The 23,158-nt window shown below is 41.8% G+C and overlaps 1 protein-coding gene across 1 annotated transcript in view; it reads right to left on the minus strand.

Annotated features, from left to right (window-relative positions):
* Positions 1–541: 541 nt before the first annotated feature.
* LOC141166815 (CD209 antigen-like protein A) overlaps positions 542–23,158 on the minus strand; it is an 82,129-nt gene continuing 59,512 nt past the window's right edge. The window contains exons 3-7 of the mRNA XM_073653884.1: positions 22,565–22,621; positions 20,901–20,954; positions 17,944–18,095; positions 9,601–9,707; positions 542–3,203 (exon numbers count right to left, since the gene is read on the minus strand). Of these exons, the coding sequence (XP_073509985.1) occupies positions 3,089–3,203; positions 9,601–9,707; positions 17,944–18,095; positions 20,901–20,954; positions 22,565–22,621 (485 nt within the window). The 3' untranslated portion in view covers positions 542–3,088. The remainder of the gene's footprint in view (positions 3,204–9,600; positions 9,708–17,943; positions 18,096–20,900; positions 20,955–22,564; positions 22,622–23,158) is intronic.

A 23,158-nucleotide genomic window follows, 5' to 3' on the forward strand; every position in this document is an offset into this window, starting at 1 on the left:
TCTTTTTAAGGTAACGGTGAACTTTTCTTCAGGCACGCAGTACCCGGTTGTTGCGGGCACGTTATCCTGCCGACTACGCCAAAGTTGACGCGCCCCCTGGGCCAGTGCTGTTAGGGATACCCGGAGCCGGATCAGATGGGGGTTGTAGTCTCCGAGTGGCTGTGACCCGGTCCGTGCCCAGGGTGTCAAACTCAGTGTGTGGCAGTCCTACAGATGTTATTAGAGTTCTTTGTGTCGACTACGCCACCCGTTGATTTGCGGTCAAAAGGCCGCCGCTGCAGCAGGGTCCACTGAGGCTGGTGATGTGTGTGCAGCTTAGGTAGTATAACCCCCAACGGGAGGGGTATAGCCTCAGGGGGTCAGCCGTGGAGGATGGTGGTTGTGAAGGTGCAGCAAGGAGACTCAGAGACATAAACTGCAGTTCCAGGGTTTTACTTACTGGTGTTGCTCGGGTCACTGTGTACAGCAATGACCACCCAAGCCGTGCTGCGTCCACCAGGTCCTGGACTCGGTCAACTCCCAGGCAACTCCGGAGTGTGGTCCTGAGCTCCTTTCTGTCTCTCCCTTCTTCTGGCCGTTCCCACCAGGGATCCACCTAAGTCCGGCTCCCTCGGGCCTCTTGTTGGTCAAGCCTCCTCTGGGCTCCCTGACCCTATTCTTGGTCTGCCTTCCGGGTGGATTTAGTGGGTGATCGTGGCAGATCCTGCCCACGACCTCCGGTTCCTGGCTAAGGTGTGCTGTAGCCTCTGCCAGCTTGGGATCCGGTACCCTGTTGCCGACCCTTCACCCTATTAGCTCTCTTATGGGCTCTTGGGGTCCCCTCTGCGCCTCTGGGTCTCTCTCTCTTCTCCTCTGCTCTGCTTCTCAGGTTACACTCTGACAGACTGACGTCTCACAGACTGACAACTGACTGACTGACGTCTCACAGACTGACCCTGATCTAAGATGGTTCCCACCTTAAATACTCCCTCTATGTGTGAGCTCAGGTGACCAGCACCCAATGAGCTCCTAACTTTACCCAGGCTGCTCCCCCTATCTGCCCCTACACTACTGGGATGTTCCACCCCCCTCCCACTCCAGCCAGGAACAGACACTGTCGTACCTGCACATTTCTCTAGTGGGAGTACCATCGGTCTGTTCCCCGGAAATGGGATGTGTGTAGTGCATGCAGCCTACTAGCTCAGTTCCACACTCCATCCTTACCCGGGAGTGGAATATCACACCTCTGGGTTGAGGTGCAATACCCCTGTAGCAGCCGAATCCTCAGGGTGCTACACATGTAAGATTCAGTATTCTTTCCCATTATTTCTTAAATATAGGACAATTTCACTGAACACGATTAAACACTATTACACATCGTGGGCATCTGACCTAAGACCTACAGTGGGTACAGAAAGTATTTAGACCATTTACATTTTTCACTCTTTGTTTCATTGCAGCCATTTGGTAAATTCTAAAAAGTTTTTTTTTTTTCTCATTAATACACTCTGCACCCCATTTTGACTGAAAAAACAGAAATGTAGAAATTTTTGCAAATTTAGTAAAAAAGAAAAACTGAAATATCACATATTCATGTGAGGTCTAACTCAATGCATCTGAGCCATTTCTTTTCGGTTCCATTGGAGGTATTAGTAAAACCTAGAATGTGGTCTTTCAAATACATGTTTAAGCTACAGATAAGGGAGGAATAATAAATTCCACGAAATCTATTTAGTTTAAAATCCTCAATAATTCCTTCAAGTTTGAAATAAAGATTTAGGAACAGATCACTAAAGATCCCATATACCAAGACTTTCACATAATCCTTCACCCTACAAATTTGCATGAGAGGCTAAGTAGCTACTGGAAATGAGCGGATCAGGCAAAATTTGAATTCTCCTGTAGTTTTTCTGGGAAGTTATTTTCACTAATTTAATGTCCCCTAATATGCTTTGGGGTCTGGAGAGACCCCGGAGCATTATAACTGTATAAAAACAAAAAAAATCCTTATATTCACTTCATCCTTCTACCTCTTCAGCCTCTCCGCTCCTCACCATCACCAGTCCGCTCAGAAATTGCCTCTCTCAATGGGCTGGGACTTCCAGCTTTGATGAGTCTCGGGAGGGTTATGCACATGCACACGCAAGGTCACATTTCATTCCATGACATCATGACGCCGTGACCTATCGCATAGAACCCTTCCGGCAATTTGAGTGCAAGCAGCAGCGAAATGAATATGTGGCTAGGATCGGATGGGTGATGGTGAGGAACAGAAGGGGCAGAGAGTTGATTGATATGGTCAGTATTAGGATTTTTTTCATTTTTTAACATTTTGATGGCCTCTATTTGGCCGAATCCATGCCAAAGCTTAATTATAAAAAGGTGCTTTTGGTGAATGTAGATTTTTGTAAAAAATCTATTCCACTCATGACTAATAGTTATTCTCTTTCATGATTTGAGCCAAATTTAGTCTTATTCGTCATCATGTCACTTTTGTAAACTGTACGTCTTCCATAAATCTCATTCTCTTCTTGGTCTCAACTTGTTGACGTTTTATCACACTCTTTGGTGGATTGTGAGTTAACGTGTACTGGGCTAATCACTGATTAAAATTTGGCACTACAATAAATTGGTAGGGTTTTTGTCACTTTTCTTTTTTGTCTTGTCGTGTTCTTTGCCGTTTTTGGCGCGAAAATGATCCTCGTGCTCATGAATTTGACGCAAAATCAAAAATGGTCTTTTTTCCTGTCTTGAACTCCTTTTTGCGACTTTTGAATCAGCTGAACACATTTGGGATCGTTAAACTCTGCCCACAAAGCAGGAAGCAAAAAAAAAATTAGGCAAGCTCATATAAAATAGACTTCAAAAAAAGTGCAAATAGAAAAATTAATTGGGTGCAAAGAAAGTAAGGGCGCAAAACACACAAAACTAGACAAAAAATAGGCACAAAGGCAATGATGACTTGTGGCCTATGGCGTTCGCCCTTCCTCTTTTTTCTGTTTCCAAATGGAGTTTAGCTTTTTCCACACCACAGATAAGAAGATTAATAATAGTTTGATATAGCACAGTCAGTCTTTGTGAAGTATCAGCACCAGTCTCAGCAACAGCATTATTTCATACAAACATACTTCAGTTTATTGGCGCAGCCTAGATCATTAAATTTTCCCCAAGATTCAACACAATCCTCTGTATTCATGTTATTTGGCTCTCCTTCATTCCAGTTGCTAGAAAAGAACAAAAAAATCTGTAAAAATTGTATATATTTTTTGAATCAGAATAAATTACAACTTGTTAGTTATTACAGGATCAGTGATTGTATGAATTGTTCTCCTACAAGGTGAAAAGGTTCAAAATTACACCACAAGTTATGAGATTGTACAATTGTGGCTAAAATTTGGGTTTTCCCAAAGTTTGCTGCTTTCAATCTTTTAGTCGGATGTTTCTATGGTTACTGGAGTACAATTATCATCATTTCATAAGTTTTTACAATTTTATTGACAAATTCATCAAGTTCATGGAAAGACTCAATATTTACAGCATTTTCTCTTATCTGTCAAGACTTCTGCTCTTCGTCCTGGCAGCTGGATATCGGCTTCTGGGCCAAATTCTGACTGATGACCCATTCTTGTCTATTCAGTGCTTGGAGTTTATCACACTTTTGTTGTTTTTTATTGTCCTCCCACTTTTTGAGGAATTATCACAGATTCTCAATGGGATTGTGATCTGGGGACTTTCTTGGCCATGGACCCAAAATTTCAATTCTTGGTTCCCAGAGCCTCTTAGTCATCACTTTTGTCTTGTGACCTGGTCTCCATCATGTTGTTTTTCCAACATGTTGTTTTTCATCACTAAGAGAAGTTGGTCTTGGAGGATTTTTAGGTCCAATTCTTTATTCATGACAGTGTTTGGTAAATTGTGAGTGAGGCCACTTCCCTGAAGGAAAGCAACCCCACACACGAATGGTCTCAGGATGCTTTAATGTTGACACAGGAAAAATATACAGTACAGACCAAAAGTTTGGACACGCCTTTTCATTTAAAGATTTTTCTGTACTTTCTTGACTCTGAAAATTGTACATTCACACTGAAGGCATCAAAACTATGAATTACCACATGTGGAATTATATACTTAACAAAAAAGTGTGAAACAACTGAAAATATGTCTTATATTCTAGGTTCTTCAAAGGAGCCACCTTTTGCTTTGATGACTGCTTTGCACACTCTTGGCATTCTCTTGATGAGCTTCAAGAGGTAGTCACCGGAAATGGTTTTCACTTCACAGGTGAGCCCTGTCAGGTTTAATAAGTGGGATTTCTTGCCTTATAAATGGGGTTGGGACCATCAGTTGTGTTGTGCAGAAGTCTGGTGGATACACAGCAGATAGTCCTACTGAATGGTTATCAATGAAGTAAGCTCAGGGTGTGTCAGGGTTAGTAGCGGGGTGCCTCAAGGGTCTGTCTTGGGCCCTATATTATTTAATATATTTATTAATGATCCTGTTGTTTCACACTTTTTTGTTAAGTATATAATTCCACATGTACAATGTACAATTTTCATAGTCATAAAAATACAGAAAAATCTTTAAATGAGAAGGTGTGTCCAAACTTTTGGTCTGTACTGTATATCTTTGTACCGTGTTAGTCAGTAGATACAAAAATATTAAAATTTGCGAGTCCTTAGTGGTTGATATGTTTTAATGGCTAACTAAAAAGATAGTAACAAATTGCAAGCTTTCGAGACTACTGAGTAGTCTCGAAAGCTTGCAATTTGCTACCATCTTTTCAGTTAGGCCACGGCCCCACTATCAGTATTTGGTCAGTATTTTTTCTCAGGAGTGGGAGCCAAAACCAAGTGAGTAACAAGTATAATAGAAAAAGTATAATTGAAAAGTATAATAGAAATAAGTGCACCAATTCTGCATTTATCACCCACTCCTGGTTTTGGCTCCCACTCCTGAGAAAAAATACTGACCAAATACTGAACTAATACTGATAGGGGGGCCGTGGCATTAGCCATTGAAAGGTAACAAGTTGCAAGCTTTCGATAATACTGAGTAGTCTCCAAAGCTTGCAATGTGTTACTTACCATCTTTTCAGTTAGCCATTAAAAGGTATCAACCACTGAGGACTCTCAAATTTTAATATTTTACTGTTGACAGACACAGGATTCATGGTAGCTCTCACTTTTTATTCCCCACACACCCATTTTTTCAGCTGTCCCAAACAGTGTGAAGGGATTGCTTTTATATATATGGAGTTGCTTTTCATACATGAAATGGGCTCACTCACAATTTTGCCTAAGAACACTGCCATGAATAAAAAATGGTACCAGAATGTCCTCCAAGAGCAATTTCTTCCAACCATCCAGGAGTAATTTAGTGATGAGCAATGCTTTTTCCAGCATGAGCATGTCACAAGGCAAAAGGTATAACTAAGTGGCTCAGGGAACAAAACATTGACATTTTGCATCTTGTGATTTGACTTACGAGGATTGGCAAAAAATGTGTAGCACAATTTCACACATCCTGCATACTCAGTCAGTGGGCTAATGACGTCAAGTGCAGCAGCGTGGACTTCCTCACAATGTCCAACCGCAATCCAATCTTGTGATATAGCATAGCCATTGAGGACAGCTTTCACATGCAGTATAACACATAGGAGCTGGCCAAAGAAGACAGTTTTATGCTTTTACAGTGTTGGGATAGGAGCTCACAGTGAACAGCATAGGGATAGAAAAATACCTAATGTGATTGCGGCATACTACTTTAATGCTGATGTTCCAGATTGAAAATGGAAGTGATAATCTCAGTCTGTGAATAGAAATCTAAGATTTACGTGATATACAGTGACCTATTGTACCATCTCATCAGCACCACTCAGTGTGTGACTGTGAATTAATACATCTGTGATATATACTGTAGCTGCAGCATCATATTAATAACTGCTTTTTTTACACAGTGCCAGTAAGCAAGGGTAATATTAAACATTTCATTGCAAAGTTTGCAACTAAATCCAAATTTGGAATTCAAGGCTTGTTTCTGTTGGTAAATGAAAGTGCAATCTCTGTGTTTTGGGATGCTCCTTTTTTTAAAAAAGAGAAATCTCCCTGATTCTGAACCTTAAACACAAGTGTTTACCTACCAAAGCGTGTGTGTTTTTTCAAAATGATTTTTTGAGCCCGCTTCATTGCTTTAATAGTCTAATATTAGATGTGTACACATGTCACATGAATACAATGGCCAGTTGCACATGCTTGCAATTGGGACATAATTCTACCTACATTTTCTGGTCCCATTTTGTTTTGTAAAGGCAAGTGGCCTTTTTCTTTGTTCACCTTTAATATAAAACATCTCTTTTCTCTTTTGTAATACCAGGTTTAAATTGTCCACTTTAGAAACCGTACACCTCACGATCACACTGCCATTGTTACCGCATGTTTGTTAAATGGCTAGTTACATACATGTAGCAACTTTGTAACATAGCATTTTAGGTGTGAGTTATTTTGAGATCCAACGCTGTCAACTAATGAGGGATGTGTGTTGCCTACTGAAGCCCTTTGAACAGGTGTCAAAATTTGTGTGGAATCAGTGATGTAAATCCGCCAATATTTATCCTGCAAAAAAAACGTACTAGTATGGAAGAGGGAATGGAGGAAGAACACCAATTTCCACCTGCTCAGTGCTGCCCTGAATCTGTTGGGGACCTTCAAGGTCCATGTCATATGCTTCAGGATTTGCAGGAGGAAGAGGAGGAGAAGCAGTAAGTGGAAGTGAAGGAGGACATAGACTTGGTGTAGGTAGGGAATGAAGCAAACAGTCAAATTTATAATGATGACTAAAACTCTGGCCATGACAACTAACCATCACAATGGGGTTACGACAATGAAACAACGGGGCCCTCAGTTGTGCTGGCAGGCATGGAAAGCTGTATGCTGCAATGCTTATGGGAAGACACGTGTATTAACATGAAGCAAAGTGAATATTATTGCATTGCCACTCTTTTAGACTCTCACATTTAAAGCCAAATAGGGGATTTTTTTTTAGCTTCTGAAAGTGAGTCCTAATTGGCTTATTGCCAATATAAGCCCAATCATTTTGTGATTAGCAAACCAGTTGCGGATCCCAAAAAAGGAATAATTTTTTCCACTTCTAGTTAAGAGGCCATTACTTCTTCACATTCAAAATAATAAAGTACACCTGTTTTGTTTCCCTAATTAAAGGGATAATTTTTGGAAGGCTTATGAAAAAGCTATCTCTTCTTCATTTAGCAAAGTGCAAAGTTCTTTATGCTCTCCAAATCAAGATAATTGATGTGGCCAACAATGTGAAAATGCCATGGCTTCTTCCATTTGTAAGACCTGTTTATAAACAATAGCAATACATGTATTTGCCCTTACCCAAAAGGAATAATTTTTAGACCTTTAATATTGGAAAAATTCGGAAAAACCGGCAAATTTGAATTTCAAAATATCCACTCATTTCTAGTTGCCATCAATCAGGATGTAGTCCAGAATATTGATATCCAGCATACCGGGGCAAATTGCAGAATTCTTTGCATAAACTTGATGTATTTGCCAATAAAAGTTTAAAAACTTATGAAAAGCTGATAATTATACTGCAGTAACCATAGAAACATATGACTAAAAAATGTAAAAACGCTGAAGCAGCAACTTGACAGTCTCTTATATGCTTTTGAGACTGTTGAGTTCTAGCCAGGAGAGCCATGGACTTCACGTACATCATGGGAACAGACGGGAGTACTAAAACTCTGGCCAATCTCATCCAAAAATTGAGTATGTGACTGGCTCTATGTGTACCCCTGTGTGCTCGTCCGCAGTTTGGACAAATGCAGAAACTACCTGCCATTTTCACTAATGCACTAATCTAGTCTGTAAATTAAACCAAAGTAGAACATGGTATAGTTTTTTCCACGCAGACCAACATTGACTACAATGGGTGTGTGTGCAGTCCATGATGAACACGGACAGCACAAGTCTGTATAATATGCTCGTTTGAACGAGCGCTTAAACTGTGTGCTGTGGACCAAAGTTACAGGGGTTGCCCACTACTTAGATGATCCCCTCTCAAGCACTATGTTCCCTTCTTATGAATTAATAACATTTATGTTCGCCTTCGATGCGATCTTCATCCCAATAGTATCGGTACTAACTCTCACGGGGCTCGCGAGAGCTGCTGCCTGCAGGGATTGTGTGACATGACAAAGCCCTGGGAGAGTCAGTATTTTGACACCGCTGAAAAGGTGACCGCACCGTAGGTGAGTATAGCTGATATTATTTTATAAGTGGGGAACATAGTGATTGAAATGGTCCAGGTAGTAGGCAACCCCTTTAGGCCACATTCATACGTTCAGTATTTGGTCAGTATTTTACATCAGTATTTGTAAGCCAAAACCAGGAGTGGAACAATCAGAGGAAAAGTATAATAGAAACACGTCCCCACTTCTGTATTTATCACCCACTCCTGGTTTTGGCTTACAAATACTGATGTAAAATACTGACCAAATACTGAACGTGTGAACGTGACCTTAAAGTTTTACTCTTAAAGAGGTAGTGTCTTAATTTAAGAACTGTGGACATGGACTGTGTAAATATTGGACTGCCCTCCCTTTGTAAAGGAAGGCACATTACAATGCACAAATTGCTTGTGGCTTGAATGTAACAGCTTCAGCCAGTCACCAAAAATATATCTTTGACACATTTAAAGGTAACTTGTCCACTGATTCATGCTGGCCAAATCACGAGCAGCATGAACCAGAACTTGGCTGCACAATTGCAGTCAGGTATAAATAAGTGCACCCCACAAGGAAAAATATCCTATTTTCCCTCATCCATATTGCACGGCCTGGCTGCAAAGATGAAAAACTACATGAGGTATTATTTGACTAAAATACGCACGCTCACAAACCACGTCACCCATAGGCTGTAAGCTGGCAAGGTGCACTACACGCATCTTTGTGTTGGGCACAAATCACACTTATACAAGTCTTGTGTATTTATAATACTAAGCAACCACTCCCCATGGATGATAGATGAGTGAGTGGTTGTCTCATCAGTATTTTGCACCATTGCCGCCTCTGCCTTTATCATGGTGGCCTGCCGCATCCTGTAGTGCATTAGTAGCGTGACTTGATATTGGAATCTAAGGGTAAAGTTTTTCCTTATGGAGAGTGACAACCCTAGCATGCCAGTGTAAGGAAGCTTATAAGCCATGCAATGCGCCTCTGGGAAATTAAATATGAAAATTGCCCCCTCAGAGAAGGAAAAACGTTACCCCTTAGAACCCAGTCAGAAGCCTCTCGTACAGTCAAATCAGATCTCATACATTGCGCTGATGAGGGGCAACACCCCGGAATACTGGGTCTGCAAATTGAGATTCTGGTTTGGTTTTATCCTAAGTCATGTGGCAAGGCTCGTTAAAGGCTCAATAATGACTTTTAGGATGCTACTTCCAATAGGTGGAGAGTTCAAGTCCTCTTCCTCTCTAAAGAGGCAATTTGTATACTGGTATGGGAAAGTATGGGAGCTTTTTCTCAGTGATGTTTTTCTTTATCACACTAACCTAGCATTATTGCCTCTGAAGAATAAAGTAGAATTTTTTTTTTACCTGAAGGACAACATTGATCCATCCAACCATCTCCATTTTTTAGGATCTGTATCACGCCTCAATCCAATCCAGTACCGATCTTTTTCAAGCAAAAATTTCAAAGCATCCTGTAATAACATAAGCCTGCAAATGATGATCTCAACTTCTTCAAATCTAATACATCAAAAAATGGTCGTGGCCATTTTTCTGGAGCAAAAAAAAAATTTGGCTCCAGCAAAATGACTGCGGGGCTTGCGGAGTAGTAGCATCCAATGCTTGCCGATAGATGCCACTGCAAACGCGTCATGGCCATTTTGCTGGAGCTAAAAAAAAAATTTTTTAGTTCCAGCAAAAGGGCCGCTGCACGTGCGCAGTAGCATCTATCGGCAAGCGATAGCTGCTACTGTGCATGCGTGGGAGGCGACGCCATTTTGCTGCATGTAACTTTTCCTTCTGAACCCCACATAGTATATTCATTATGGAAAATAGGAGGCATGTCACTGAAGAATCAGTGACCTGTTAAAAGTGAATGCAGATACATACAGTGGTGGCCAAAAGTATTGGCACCCCTGCAATTCTGTCAGATAATACTCAGTTTCTTCCTGAAAATGATTGCAATCACAAATTCTTTGGTATTATTATCTTCATTTAATTTGTCTTCAATGAAAAAACACAAAAAGAATTGTCCTAAAGCCAAATTGGATACAATTCCACACCAAACCTAAAAAAGGGGGTGGACAAAAGTATTGGCACTATTTGAAAAATCATGTGATGCTTCTCTAATTCGTGTAATTAACAGCACCTGTAACTTACCTGTGGCACCTAACAGGTGTTGGCAATAACTAAATCACACTTACAGCCAGTTAACATGGATTAAAGTTGACTCAACCTCTGTCCTGTGTCCTTGTGTGTACTACATTGAGCATGGAGAAAAGAAAGAAGAAAGAAGACCAATGAACTGTCTGAGGACTTGAGAAACCAAATTGTGAGGAAGCATGAGCAATCTCAAGGCTACAAGTCCATCTCCAAAGACCTGAATGTTCCTGTGTCTTCCGTGCGCAGTGTCATCAAGAAGTTTAAAGCCCATGGCACTGTGGCTAACCTCCCTAGATGTGGACGGAAAAGAAAAATTGACGAGAGATTTCAACGCAAGATTGTGCGGATGGTGGATAAAGAACCTCGACTAACATCCAAACAAGTTCAAGCTGCCCTGCAGTCCGAGGGTACAACAGTGTCAACCCGTACTATCCGTCGGCGTCTGAATGAAAAGGGACTGTATGGTAGGATACCCAGGAAGACCCCACTTCTTACCCGAGACATAAAAAAGCCAGGCTGGAGTTTGCCAAAACTTACCTGAGAAAGCCTAAAACGTTTTGGAAGAATGTTCTCTGGTCAGATGAGACAAAAGTATTGCTTTTTGGCAAAAAGTATCAACATAGAGTGTACAGGAAAAAAAAAGAGGCATTCAAAGAAAATAACACAGTCCCTACAGTCAAACATGGCGGAGGTTCCCTGATGTTTTGGGGTTGCTTTGCTGCCTCTGGCACTGGACTGCTTGACCGTGTGCATGGCATTATGAAGTCTGAAGACTACCAACAAATTTTGCAGCATAATGTAGGGCCCAGTGTGAGAAAGCTGGGTCTCCCTCAGAGGTCATGGGTCTTCCAGCAGGACAATGACCAAAAACACACTTCCAAAAGCACTATAAAATGGTTTGAGAGAAAGCACTGGAGACTTCTAAGGTGACCAGCAATGAGTCCAGACCTGAATCTCATAGAACACCTGTGGAGAGATCTCAAAATGGCAGTTTGGAGAAGGCACCCTTCAAATATCAGGGACCTGGAGCAGTTTGCCAAAGAAGAATGGTCTACAATTCCAGCAGAGCATTGTAAGAAACTCATTGATGGTTACCGGAAGCGGTTGTTCGCAGTTATTTTGGCTAAAGGTTGTGCAACCAAGTATTAGGCTGAGGGTGCCAATACTTTTGTTTGGCCCATTTTTGGAGTTTTGTGTGAAATGATCAAAGATTTGATTTTTGCTTCATTCTCTTTTGTGTTTTCTCCTTGCAAGCAAATTAAATGAAGATAATAATACCAAAGAATTTGTGATTGCAATCATTTTCAGGAAGAAACTGAGTATTATATGACAGAATTGCAGGGGTGCCAATACTTTTGGCCACCACTGTATGTAAGCAGAACACCACATAAACCCCACCCACAGACCACCCCAAAAAATGAAAATAAAGTTTAAAAAAGAACCACAGAATGGATTTCAACCAAAGTATCATTTTAATCAGTGTAATGGCGCCCACCTGACAGTGTATGTAGTTTACATAGCACAATCCTGCTGACTAGTGTTGAGCGAACATTCTCGACACTGCTCGGTACTCGCCCGAGCATCACGCTACACGGGATGTTCGGCAAGCACCGAGCATTTCCGGGTTACACGGGCAGGAGCTCGGGTCTCCGCACTGCATGTTTGGCGCTCTTTACAGAGCCAATGAACATGCAGGGATTGCCAGCCAGTCACTGTAATGCCGCAGCCATGTTGGTTGTGGGCATTACATTGATTGCAGGCCGCACAGCGTCACTTCGAGTACTTAAAACCGGGCGCCGCCATCTTGGACACAGACGTCTGGGATCAGAGTGTAGGGACAGCGCTGCTGATTTAGGAAGAGATATATACTGCGAAATAGTTAGTGTAGGGTCTGTAAAGGCTGCCAGAACAAACAATATCCATCCCAGATATCAGGCAAGCAGGAAGGCTGTATAGGAGACGCAGTGGTTATACCAGCAAACGCTGCATTACAGTCCTGTGTGCTCCTGTTGCTGAAATTGCTGGACTTAGCTCCAGGTCTCGGGGGCCAGGAAAAATCCTTTTTTTTCATCTAAATCCTCTTCTTTTTTTCCTCCTTCACACTGTACAAATACCCGTCTTATTAACCTTTTGGTGTCCCCCCCCCCAAAAAAAAAGTGTGTCTGTGACAGTTCAGACACAAATATATCTGTTGAAAATAGTCTGGTGTAGGCCAGAGAAACAGAAGTGTGGTTTTGCAGTTCCACGGTTCTGTATTATCGACTTTTGGGCCATTTGTATCTACAAAAAAAACAGTTTGAGTGTGTCGCTCACTGTTCAGCCGCAAATATATATATTTAAAAAATTCTGGTATGCACCAGTAAATTATAACTGTGGTTTTGCTGTTCCACGGTAAAAAATCTCTATTATCCTGCTTTTGGCATTTTTGCCGTAAAAAAAAACTGTAATAGTGTCTCCCTGATTGTTCAGACACAAATATATCTGTTGAAAATAGTCTGGTGTAGGCCAGAGAAACAGAAGTGTGGTTTTGCAGTTCCACAGTTCAAACCTCTGTATTATCCACTTTTGGGCCATTTGCATCTAAAAAAAAAACAGTTTGAGTGTGTCGCTCACTGTTCAGCCGCAAATATATATATTTAAAAAAGTCTGATATACACCAGTAAATTATAACTGTGGTTTTGCTGTTCCACGGTAAAAAATTTCTATTATCCTGCTTTTGGCATTTTTTGCCTTAAAAAAAAAACTGTAATAGTGTCTCCCTGATTGTTCAGACACAAATATATCTGTTGAAAATAGTCTGGTGTAGGCCAGAGAAACAGAAGTGTGGTTTTTCAGTTCCACGGTTCAAACCTCTGTATTATCCACTTTTGGGCCATTTGTATCTAAAAATAAAACAGTTTGAGTGTGTCGCTCACTGTTCAGCCGCAAATATATATATTTAAAAAAGTCTGGTATACACCAGTAAATTATAACTGTGGTTTTGCTGTTCCACGGTAAAAAATCTCTATTATCCTGCTTTTGCCATTTTTTGCCATAAAAAAAAACTGTAATAGTCTCTCCCTGATTGTTCAGACACAAATATATCTGTTGAAAATAGTCTGGTGTAGGCCCGAGAAATAGAACTGTGGTTTTGCAGTTCCACGGTTCAAATCTCTGTATTATCCTGATTTTGGCATTTTTTGCCGTAAAGAAAAACAGTAATAGTGTCTCCTGATTGTTCAGACACCAATATATCTTTTTAAAAGAGTCTGGTATACACCAGTAAATTATAACTGTGGTTTTGCCGTCCCACAGTAAAAAATCTCTATTATCCAGCTTTTGGTATTTTTTCCGTAAAGATAAACAGTAATAGTTTCTCCCTGATTGTTCATATTGTTTAAAAGAGTCGGGTGTAGGCCAGAGAAATAGAACTGTGGTTTTCCTCTTCCATGGTTCTAATCTATTTTTTTTAAAACCCTTTTTACGTTGATAGTGCGAGTGTAAGCTATTTTACTTCCTTTACAATGGGCAAGGCTAGTGGCAAGGGACGTGGAACTGCACGTTCTGGTGATGGTGTGTGTAGAGGATGGGGCCGTGGCCAAGGTGAAAATGAGCCACAACCAGCAGCCACATCTTCTCGCTCCCACTTCTTGACCGAATTACTAGGGAAGCACAGAACAACACCAGTATTGCGAACTGATCAGTGTGAACAGGTTATTAATTGGATAGCAGATAATACTTCCAGTTACCTGGGCACCACCACCTCCGGTCTGTCTTCCACACGGTCAAGTTTGAGTTGCCGTGAGTCTCGACCGCATACTCCTCCTCACCCTGATGCTCCTACCTCCCACCATGGCGAGTGTCGTCAGACAGCAACTGATCCCACACTTGGACACTCTGAAGAGCTGTTCACTTGTCCATTTCCATATTTGTGCCCCTCGCCGGCTCCGCTTGAAGTGGTGGAAGAGGAGATCCCATGTAGCGATGCCCAAATATTTGAATAGCCACAGCCACAGGAAGTCGACGCTGGCAATTTGTCACAAGAGGTGGACGATGACGAGACACAATTGCCAGGAAGTGAGGAGGAGGATCATGGTGCGCAAGTGGAAGAGGAGGAGGTCGTGGATGATCTAGTAACTTACCCAACATGGCAGGAAGACATGCAGAGCGAGGCCAGCAGCACACAGGGTGAGGGAGGCAGAGTACCCCAACAGGCAGGAATAAGCAGTGTTGTGGCCGCACACAGAAGGCAGGCAACAGTTCCCCGTTACACCAACACGAGGTACGATGCCAGTACAACCTGTAGGTCTTCCAGAGTCTGGAATTTTTTTTAAAGACTCTGCTGATAACTCCATAAAGGCCATTTGTACCACCTGCCATGCCAGAATCAGCAGGGGTGACAAAACTACCAGCCTGACCACCACCAGCATGATCAGGCACATGGCAGCAAAGCACCCGACTTTGTGGGGCGAACACCAGGGTCCACGACCCGTGTCAGCGGGTGTCACCACTGCTTCTTCCGCTGCTGTGCGTGCAATAGAACCCCCTGTTGTGTGTGCAAGGCAATCCCCTGTCCAAACTGCATGCAAAGAAGCCCCCTCCTCTCAATCTTCACTTGCTATGGCAGTTTCTCAAGAAACAGCATCAACGTCCACAGCCACGTCCCACCGCTGCGTTCAATTGTCCATATCCCAGACCTTTGAATGAAAGCGGAAATTTGCAGCTAACGCCCCACAGGCTACAGTCCTAAATTCGCACATTTCACAAATGCTTCCTTTTAGGCTGGTGGAGACGGAATCCTTCCGCAACCTTAAGGTGGTGGCCGTCCTTCGGTACTCGGTCCCCAACCGACACTATTTTGCCCGGTGTGCCATCCCCGCACTACACAAGCACGTGTCCCAAAACATCTGCCGTGCCCTGAACAACGCAGTTACTAGGAGAGTCCACCTGACAACGGACACGTGGACAAGTGCTTGTGGCCAGGGACGGTACATCTCCCTGACGGCACACTGGGTAAACATAGTGGAAGCCGGGACCCAGTCGGACCTTGGGACGGAACACATCCTCCCCACACCGATGATTGCGGGCCCTATGTCAGTCAGAGTTGCCCCCACAGTCTACAGCTCCTGCGCATCATCCTCCTCCTTATGTTCAGCCTCCATTTCAGATATCACCACATCAGTTACAAGCTGGAAGCACTGCAGTACTGCCTCCGCCAAGCGGCAACAGGCTGTGCTGAAACTCATAAGCTTAGGTGAGAAACCTCACAATGCTTGTGAGTTGTGGACAGCTGTGAAAGAGCAGGCAGATCTGTGGCTGACACCGCTGAACCTACATCCAGGCATGGTCGTGTGTGACAATGGCCGTAACCTGGTGGCGGCTCTGAGGCGAGGCAAGATCACACAGTACCATGCCTGGCTCATGTGCTTAACCTCGTGGTTCAGCAGTTTCTTAAATCGTATCCTGAGTTGCCAGATCTGCTCGTCAAAGTACACCGCCTGTCAGCTCATTTTCGCAAGTCAGCTACAGCTTCCGCCGCCCTTGCTGTGTTGCAGCAGCGTTTGCAGCTTCCGTCACACCGACTGGTGTGTGATGTCCCCACACGTTGGAACTCTACCCTCCACATGTTGCAAAGGATTTGTGAGCAGAAGAGAGCAGTTGTGGACTACCAGCTGCAACAAGGCCGTCGATATTCAGGTCAGACTCCACACATAAGACCTCAGGAGTGGACCTGAATGTCTGACAAATGTACCATCTTGACAAACTTTGAGGAGTCCACCAAGATGGTGAGTGGCGATGACGCCATCATTAGCGTCAGCATTCCACTTGTCTGTCTTTTGCAACACGCTCTGCAGAGAATTAAAGAGGAGGCATTGCAGCCAGAGTATGATGAGATGGATCAAGAAGCCGTAGTGGTCGATTACACACAGCCCAGCCTCATCTCATCCCAACGTACATTGGGGGACAATGAGGGAGAGGAGGAGGAGGAGGAGGAAGAACAGGAGCTTGTATCATGCGCTGTAGACGGTAGTACCTGTACAACTGTCATAGTATCGGTTCAGTGTGGGTGGCCTGAGGACAGGGGGGAGGAGGAGGAGGACAGCATGGTCAGTCGTCATCTTGGTGAGGACACGGAAGTCTTGCCCGTTACCAGTCTGGCACGCATGGCTGACTTTATGTTACGCTGCCTTAACCGTGACCCTCGCGACTTCGATCGCAGCATTGAGGGGGCTAATGTGCAAGGAGCGGTGCAGGACCGCTCCCTGCACATAGTACCGGGTGTCAGCTGTGAAAATCAGCTGACACACGGCGGCGATCGCCTCGTACCGCTTGTGTGCGGGCGTGATCGCCATATGACCTAATAGTACGTCCATGGTCCAATCGGCCCAGGTCACCATGACGTACTATTAGGTCAAACGTCAGAAAGGGGTTAAAAAAAAAACTTGAAAAGATCTATAAACTATCTAGAGTTAAATTATAAAATGCAGGGTGTCTGTATCTGCTGCTTACAGGATCCCACAAATGTATTATTTTCTGTTTTAGCCTCAAGTTCAGTATTTAAAGTAAAGCTTTAGCTCATTTTTAGACCACCCCTCAAACCACAACCAACGCTTTTCTTTAGTTGTAACAATGCCCTTGCATATTTTGGCCGATGCAGCAAAATGTAGAAATAAAACCTTGAAAACAATTCCGGTACATTCAAATTACCTATAGAATGTCGTGGGGGCGGTGCAACAACTTCTAAAAGCAAGGATGGACACATATAGAATAGGAACCCCTTTGCAAGAACAGTATATGGGCCCTTTGAAGTCCATTAATGTGTCTGTGGCAGAAGCTGCTTGCTCCTTTTGAGATGAAAGTGGGCCCCTGTGTGGTGGCACACATTCCACCAATGGTACATCCGCTCCTGCCTAAGAGTCACATGATTGATGTCCCATCTCTGGCACCACCCAGCACAGTGAGTATAGGTGTATTGGCCCTTCGTTTCATCTGCACAAGTGCCTGTTACCACTGGAGCTGGAGCTGTCTTGTCTCATCAGCAGGTTTTTGCTGTGTAATCTGAGGACAACATGAGGTAGGGGTTAAAACACAGATTTCAGCTATATGTCACATGTCAGGCTGTGTGGTGTTGTTTACTTACAATGAAGGTTTAATCACCTGGTGATCATCATTATCCAGACAACACACCCCCTCATGTGATAAGCAGCTCACTGTCTATAGACACTGTATGTACAGAGCCTGGTGTGGAAGGGGGCAGCTTTTCTGCTCTGCTGCATTGCTTAATCTAAAAACTCTGATTGTGTCAAAACGATTGCACCCAGTAATCTAAGTGATACATTGTTGGATTCAGCTTCTCTTTGCCTACATTATGCTGATCTTAGATGAGATAGCAAAAACCTGCTGATGGATTCAGTTTATTGATATTTTAATGTCTACACATCAGGACTGGAGGAGAACATCAATTAAAAGATGGACATGAAAGAATCCAGGACGGGAACAGGCCAGGGTAAAAATGTATTCTGTTATGTCAGAGAATTAATGTGATTTCATCATTCGGAAAGTTCTTACCATTTCTTCCTTGTTTTTAGAAATCAGAAGAGTTGACCTTTTTTGGATGCAGTTATCTCTAGCTTCATCCCAGGATAACTTATCCGTTGGCAAATAATAGCAGAAAAGACCAACTGACATCCATCCAGTGGGACAAGATCTGCACAAAATCTCTGAATGGGAGATGGTAAGAAATGATAAATGATATAGAGTAACCCACTGAAGACAAAAAATTGCTCCAGAACTGCTTATGGAAAAACAAAGATATTATTAAAGATGTATTTATATTATTACAGGCTACATGGGAGGCAAGAAGGGAAGAGGGTTGCCACCCACCCCCTGACGAAGGTAACACCGAAACGTGAGTTGGATTGGGCGAATCACGTGGTAGTATCTGCTGTCATCCACATATTATATCCTTCTGTATACATTCATATAATTGTACTAGCACTTTTATGACCTTTCTGTATCTTTGTTCTGTGTTTGGATGTGTGCCTCCTTTTTATCGTGTTGCATTTCCACTGCACAGCAATTTGTTTGAACAATAAAGTATATACCTATTTTCCTCACGCCATCTATTATCATTTTTTTTCTGCGTTGCTCTTGGTTTCTTTGTTTTGATCTAATTGCATCATGGTCCGCCATTTCTATGCATACTTACAATATAGGCATATATACTTGTGACGTTTTGTTTCATACTTACCTATAATCTCTATAATTTAGACTCTGATATTTGTGTGTGCACTGTGCATATATCCATTCTCCCCTCCCTTTGATCTTTCTAATCCCAAATTAAAGAAAAGTTAGAATTACTTAAATCTTCGGGCTTTATACTTACACTCAAGGCCATATTTACTACTAGGCTCCCCCTTCTCTTCACCTCCGCTGGACTAGGTATAAAAACCACCATCTTTATTTGGGGGAGGAGGGTGTGTGTGCATGGGCAGAGTAGCACCGATCAGTTCCCTGCACCGACTGGAAGAAGAAGAATCATAGAGGTGAAGGACTGTGATGATGTCATGCCCATGTGACTCTTATGGGTGGAGCCATGCTTCAGATTGAAAGTGAGATGTTTTCCCAGGCTGAAAACAGCAGAAGGGGCACTGGTGACAGATAATTAGGGAACAGGGGTATATGGGGTGCAGGCTATCTGTGGGGGTATATATGGGGATGCAGGCTACATGTGGCGGGTACATATGGAGGTGCAGGCTACATGTGGGGATACATATGGGGAGTGCAGGCTATATGTGGAGGTACATATGGGGGTGGCAGGCTATATGTGGGGGTACATATCAGGGGTGCAGGCTACACGCTGTCTATTTGCATGGTAAATTACATAGCCAAAGTAAATTGGGGGGCACTAATTTACTACATATCTATTTCCAAGTGACTTTATATTTGCATAATTTCTTAAAGGGGTCTAATGATAAAATGTCTTTATTGTAAATTTTCATTTCCATCCACCCAAGTACTGGCTGCAAACTCCCAATTTACTTTGGCTATGTAATTTACCATGCAAATAGACAGCGTATCTGAAACTCTTAACACATCAGGATGACAATCAGAGTATCAGATATTAAAAGTAAAACACCCCTGTAGTTTGTGTGCTAAATAGGCATAATTAAAAAAAAAAAATCTTATTCCTATCAGGATTTGAACTCTAACACTGTAGTTCCAGAGCCTGATGCCTTACCATTATGTTATCCAGTCAAGTGATAGTAGCTGGCAGCTTTTCTTGTCTTATGACATTAATCATGAAAATACTCAGGGTGACTAAAAGTCATTGTGATTCTGATGTTTGAAGAAAGTCACACATCAGACTCACACATCAAAATCAAACATCATTTGAATTTGGCTTGCTTGCAGTCTGTGCATAAGTCCCAATAAGTTATAGACAAGTTTGCACTGAAAATCATATAAGCAAATAGAACTCCTGGGTTTTAACAACTGAGCTTATAGCTTAGTGGTTAGTGCTCTGGCTTTGGGACACAGAATTTTGGGTTCAAGTCCCATCAGCGAACAGTTACTTTTTTTTTGTTATTATAGTTGGAAAAGTCACTTGTCAAAGTCACTCGTCAAAGTCACTCATCAGAATCACTCATCAAAATCACTCGTCAAAATCACTCGTCAGAATCACTCGTCAAAATCACTCGTCAAAATCACTCGTCAGGATCACTCGTCAGAATCACTCGTCGAAATCACTTGTCAGGATCACTTGTCAGATCATTTGTCAAAATCACTTGTCAAAATCACTCATCAAAATCACTCGTCAGAATCACTTGTCAAAATCACTCGTCACAATCACTCATCAAAATCACTCGTCAGAATCACTCGTCAAAATCACTTGTCAGAATCACTCATCAAAATCACTCATCAGAATCACTTGTCAAAATCACTTGTCAAAATCACTTGTCAGAATCACTCGTCAAAATCACTTGTCAAAATCACTTGTCAGGATCACTTGTCAGAATCATTTGTCAAAATCACTTGTCAGAATCACTTGTCAGAATCATTTGTCAAAATCACTTGTCAGGATCACTTGTCAGAATCATTTTTCAAAATCACTTGTCAGGATCACTTGTCAGAATCATTTGTCAAAATCACTTGTCAGGATCACTTGTCAGAATCATTTGTCAAGATCACTTGTCAGAATCACTTGTCAGACAGGGTATTTAGCCTTAAACTGACATCATTCTGATGTTTGATTTTGATATCTGATCATATCCTAAAATGGACACTGTATGGCTGCCACCATTTCATTTTTTGTCTATATAAAATTTCACCATAGCCTTTTTTTTCATAATATATAAAGGAGATGACATCATTATAAGGTCTGATATATTGTTAATCATCCCATAATGAAATAAACTCTAGCGACCCCTTTACTTGAGCGGTCTAGCCTGTACCCATGTTTAAAGGATTAGCAACAAATTGATATACACATTAAATCTGTGGAGTGTCATTTTTATATCACTTACCCATTGTTTTGTTAATATGTTTGAAATCTTGGAAGAAGTTTTCTTTTACATTTTCTGTAATAAAGAACAATTGTGTTTTGTAATCAAAACATTTAATAGCAGGAACATCACAAGCTGAACATGACCACTGCAATTACAAAAATGTTGGCTGAAGAGGGCAATCTCAACCATTTCAATTCTTTCCTTTTCTTTTTTTTTTTAATCAAAAAACTGCAATAGGCCAATGATCTGATAGAAATCATAATATGGTTACAATTTTGATTTGTAGTTCAGCCATGGTAACCAAGCTATAAAAGTAAATCACTAAATTAGTTCGGATTTACACATCTATGATGCACAGACCAGCTGCAGGTCTCCTGACCCAAACTCGACAACTTGATACAGTATATGAGGCTGACAAGTTCAGAAGACCCGTTGCTGGTCCATGCAGCTTGATCCATACTTGGACTGTGAAACACGGATGTGTGAATCAGGTCTTTGAAAAAGTGGTCAACAGATGGATTTGCATCTGTTTTCTATATCGAAAAAGATAAACTATTTAGAAAAAAATTCAAAATATTGAATTTAACTGAATGTATGTGAAAAATTGGATAATAAACCACCTTAGCCTAATAGTGTGCAATACCTAGTTACCGAACACTAGATCAGGATACGTATAACCACTAAGTATGTAAATTAGTTGATTCTGGGCTTTAATCCCACATTATGAGGAGCACCAAATCCTGCAATTTGGCAGGTTAGGTTCTCAGGTGTCAGAAATAGCCATGGATCATTGCGAGTAGACAGAAGCAGTTTATAACCATTTCTGTCTTCCCATTTCCTGCCTACATAGCACATAGTGTAGTGAATAGAGGCACTGTCAATGATGCTGTCTGTATAGTGTCTAGTGATCACGTAATCGCTAGTAGCCCACAACTGGGAGGTGCTGCTGGGACTAACTAAAACATTAGTCAATGGTAGTTAACAGCAGATGGCTATTTTGTACTATAAATGAATTTCCAATGGATGCTATAAAATTAAATGGTAAAAAATGCAAGCCAAAAAATATTAAGAATCACTATCCCCGTAGATTTACAATAATCATGGAAAAGTGGGTCTAGAACACCACATTTCTCCCAGTGGAAATAAATGGCTGAAACATATAGCAGATGGATATCTCTACTTTTATTGTTAACCGTCGACACATTTTGAGGTCGGATCAACCCCTTCTTCAGGATGCACTTACATCTGCCTGGAGGTGTTGTGTCCTAGACACAATAATCGAAGGTGAAAGTCAGTCCTACACCAGATATTATTAACTTCCCTATACACATACATGAGTTGTTACCCTATAAAGTGCTTTTTTCTATTTTTTTACAGTTTTGTATTAATGTCGCCATAGAGTTTTTCTTACCCACATAGGGCACATACTGCATTATGTAAAAATTTACTTTTTGTTCAAATAAACCCTAATAAAATAACAAAAATCTGGAAAAAAAATATTAAAACAGCATGTACAACAAAAAAAATGAAATTTAGGGTCATTAAACCACAATGTGCAAAAAATTGCTAAAAAGGGTATGGTCATTTTTGACCAAAACACTTGGATGATGGGGGTTAAAAATGAAAACTATAGCAAGAAAATGTAGGACCTTGATTTGCTAAGAATCTTTAGAAGAACTCACCAAAATTCTTTTTGAAAGTTTTCACATCTTCCTGGACAATCCCCTGTTGGTTGTCTGCTGGAGATACATTCAGATAAACAGGTAAAGCAATTGGATAAAGCCATGAGGTTTCAAAACATGTCTGTAGCTCAGTGGATGGCATTACATATTAAGTGAACTATATTTGCATATGTGATAAGTTATAGAGTTACATGTGTGGTAGACTGACTCACTTGGCTGCTTCAAGAGGTAGTCACACGAACAATTTCTGTTTAACTTTTCTACTGGTTTATTAAAAAACCTGTACTGCATAGACCAGTCCAAAATTGGGTAAACAAGCATGGCCCTTCTGGCATAATGGAAAAAAATAGCATACAGTACAGTCTGTGTAGCTGTGGGGATCCTTCCCACTCAGTGGAACAAAAGAATGTTGAGTTCTCTTTAACACCAGCACAGCTCTGAAGCTCTCATCTCCAGACGCATCGAACACTGAATGAGTCCAAAGGCTCCACATTTACCTTCTGGACCACACCCTGGGGTGGAGATATGGTGAACAACCTCCCACCCACTCCTCAGCTGTTCACAAAAACCCAGCTCTTACTATGGCTGATTAAC

This window comes from Phyllobates terribilis, unplaced genomic scaffold, assembly GCF_046119375.1.
Source record: "Phyllobates terribilis strain yellow unplaced genomic scaffold, ASM4611937v1 Scaffold_11__3_contigs__length_659146591, whole genome shotgun sequence".
In the NCBI taxonomy this organism is placed as follows: Eukaryota; Metazoa; Chordata; class Amphibia; order Anura; family Dendrobatidae; genus Phyllobates; species Phyllobates terribilis.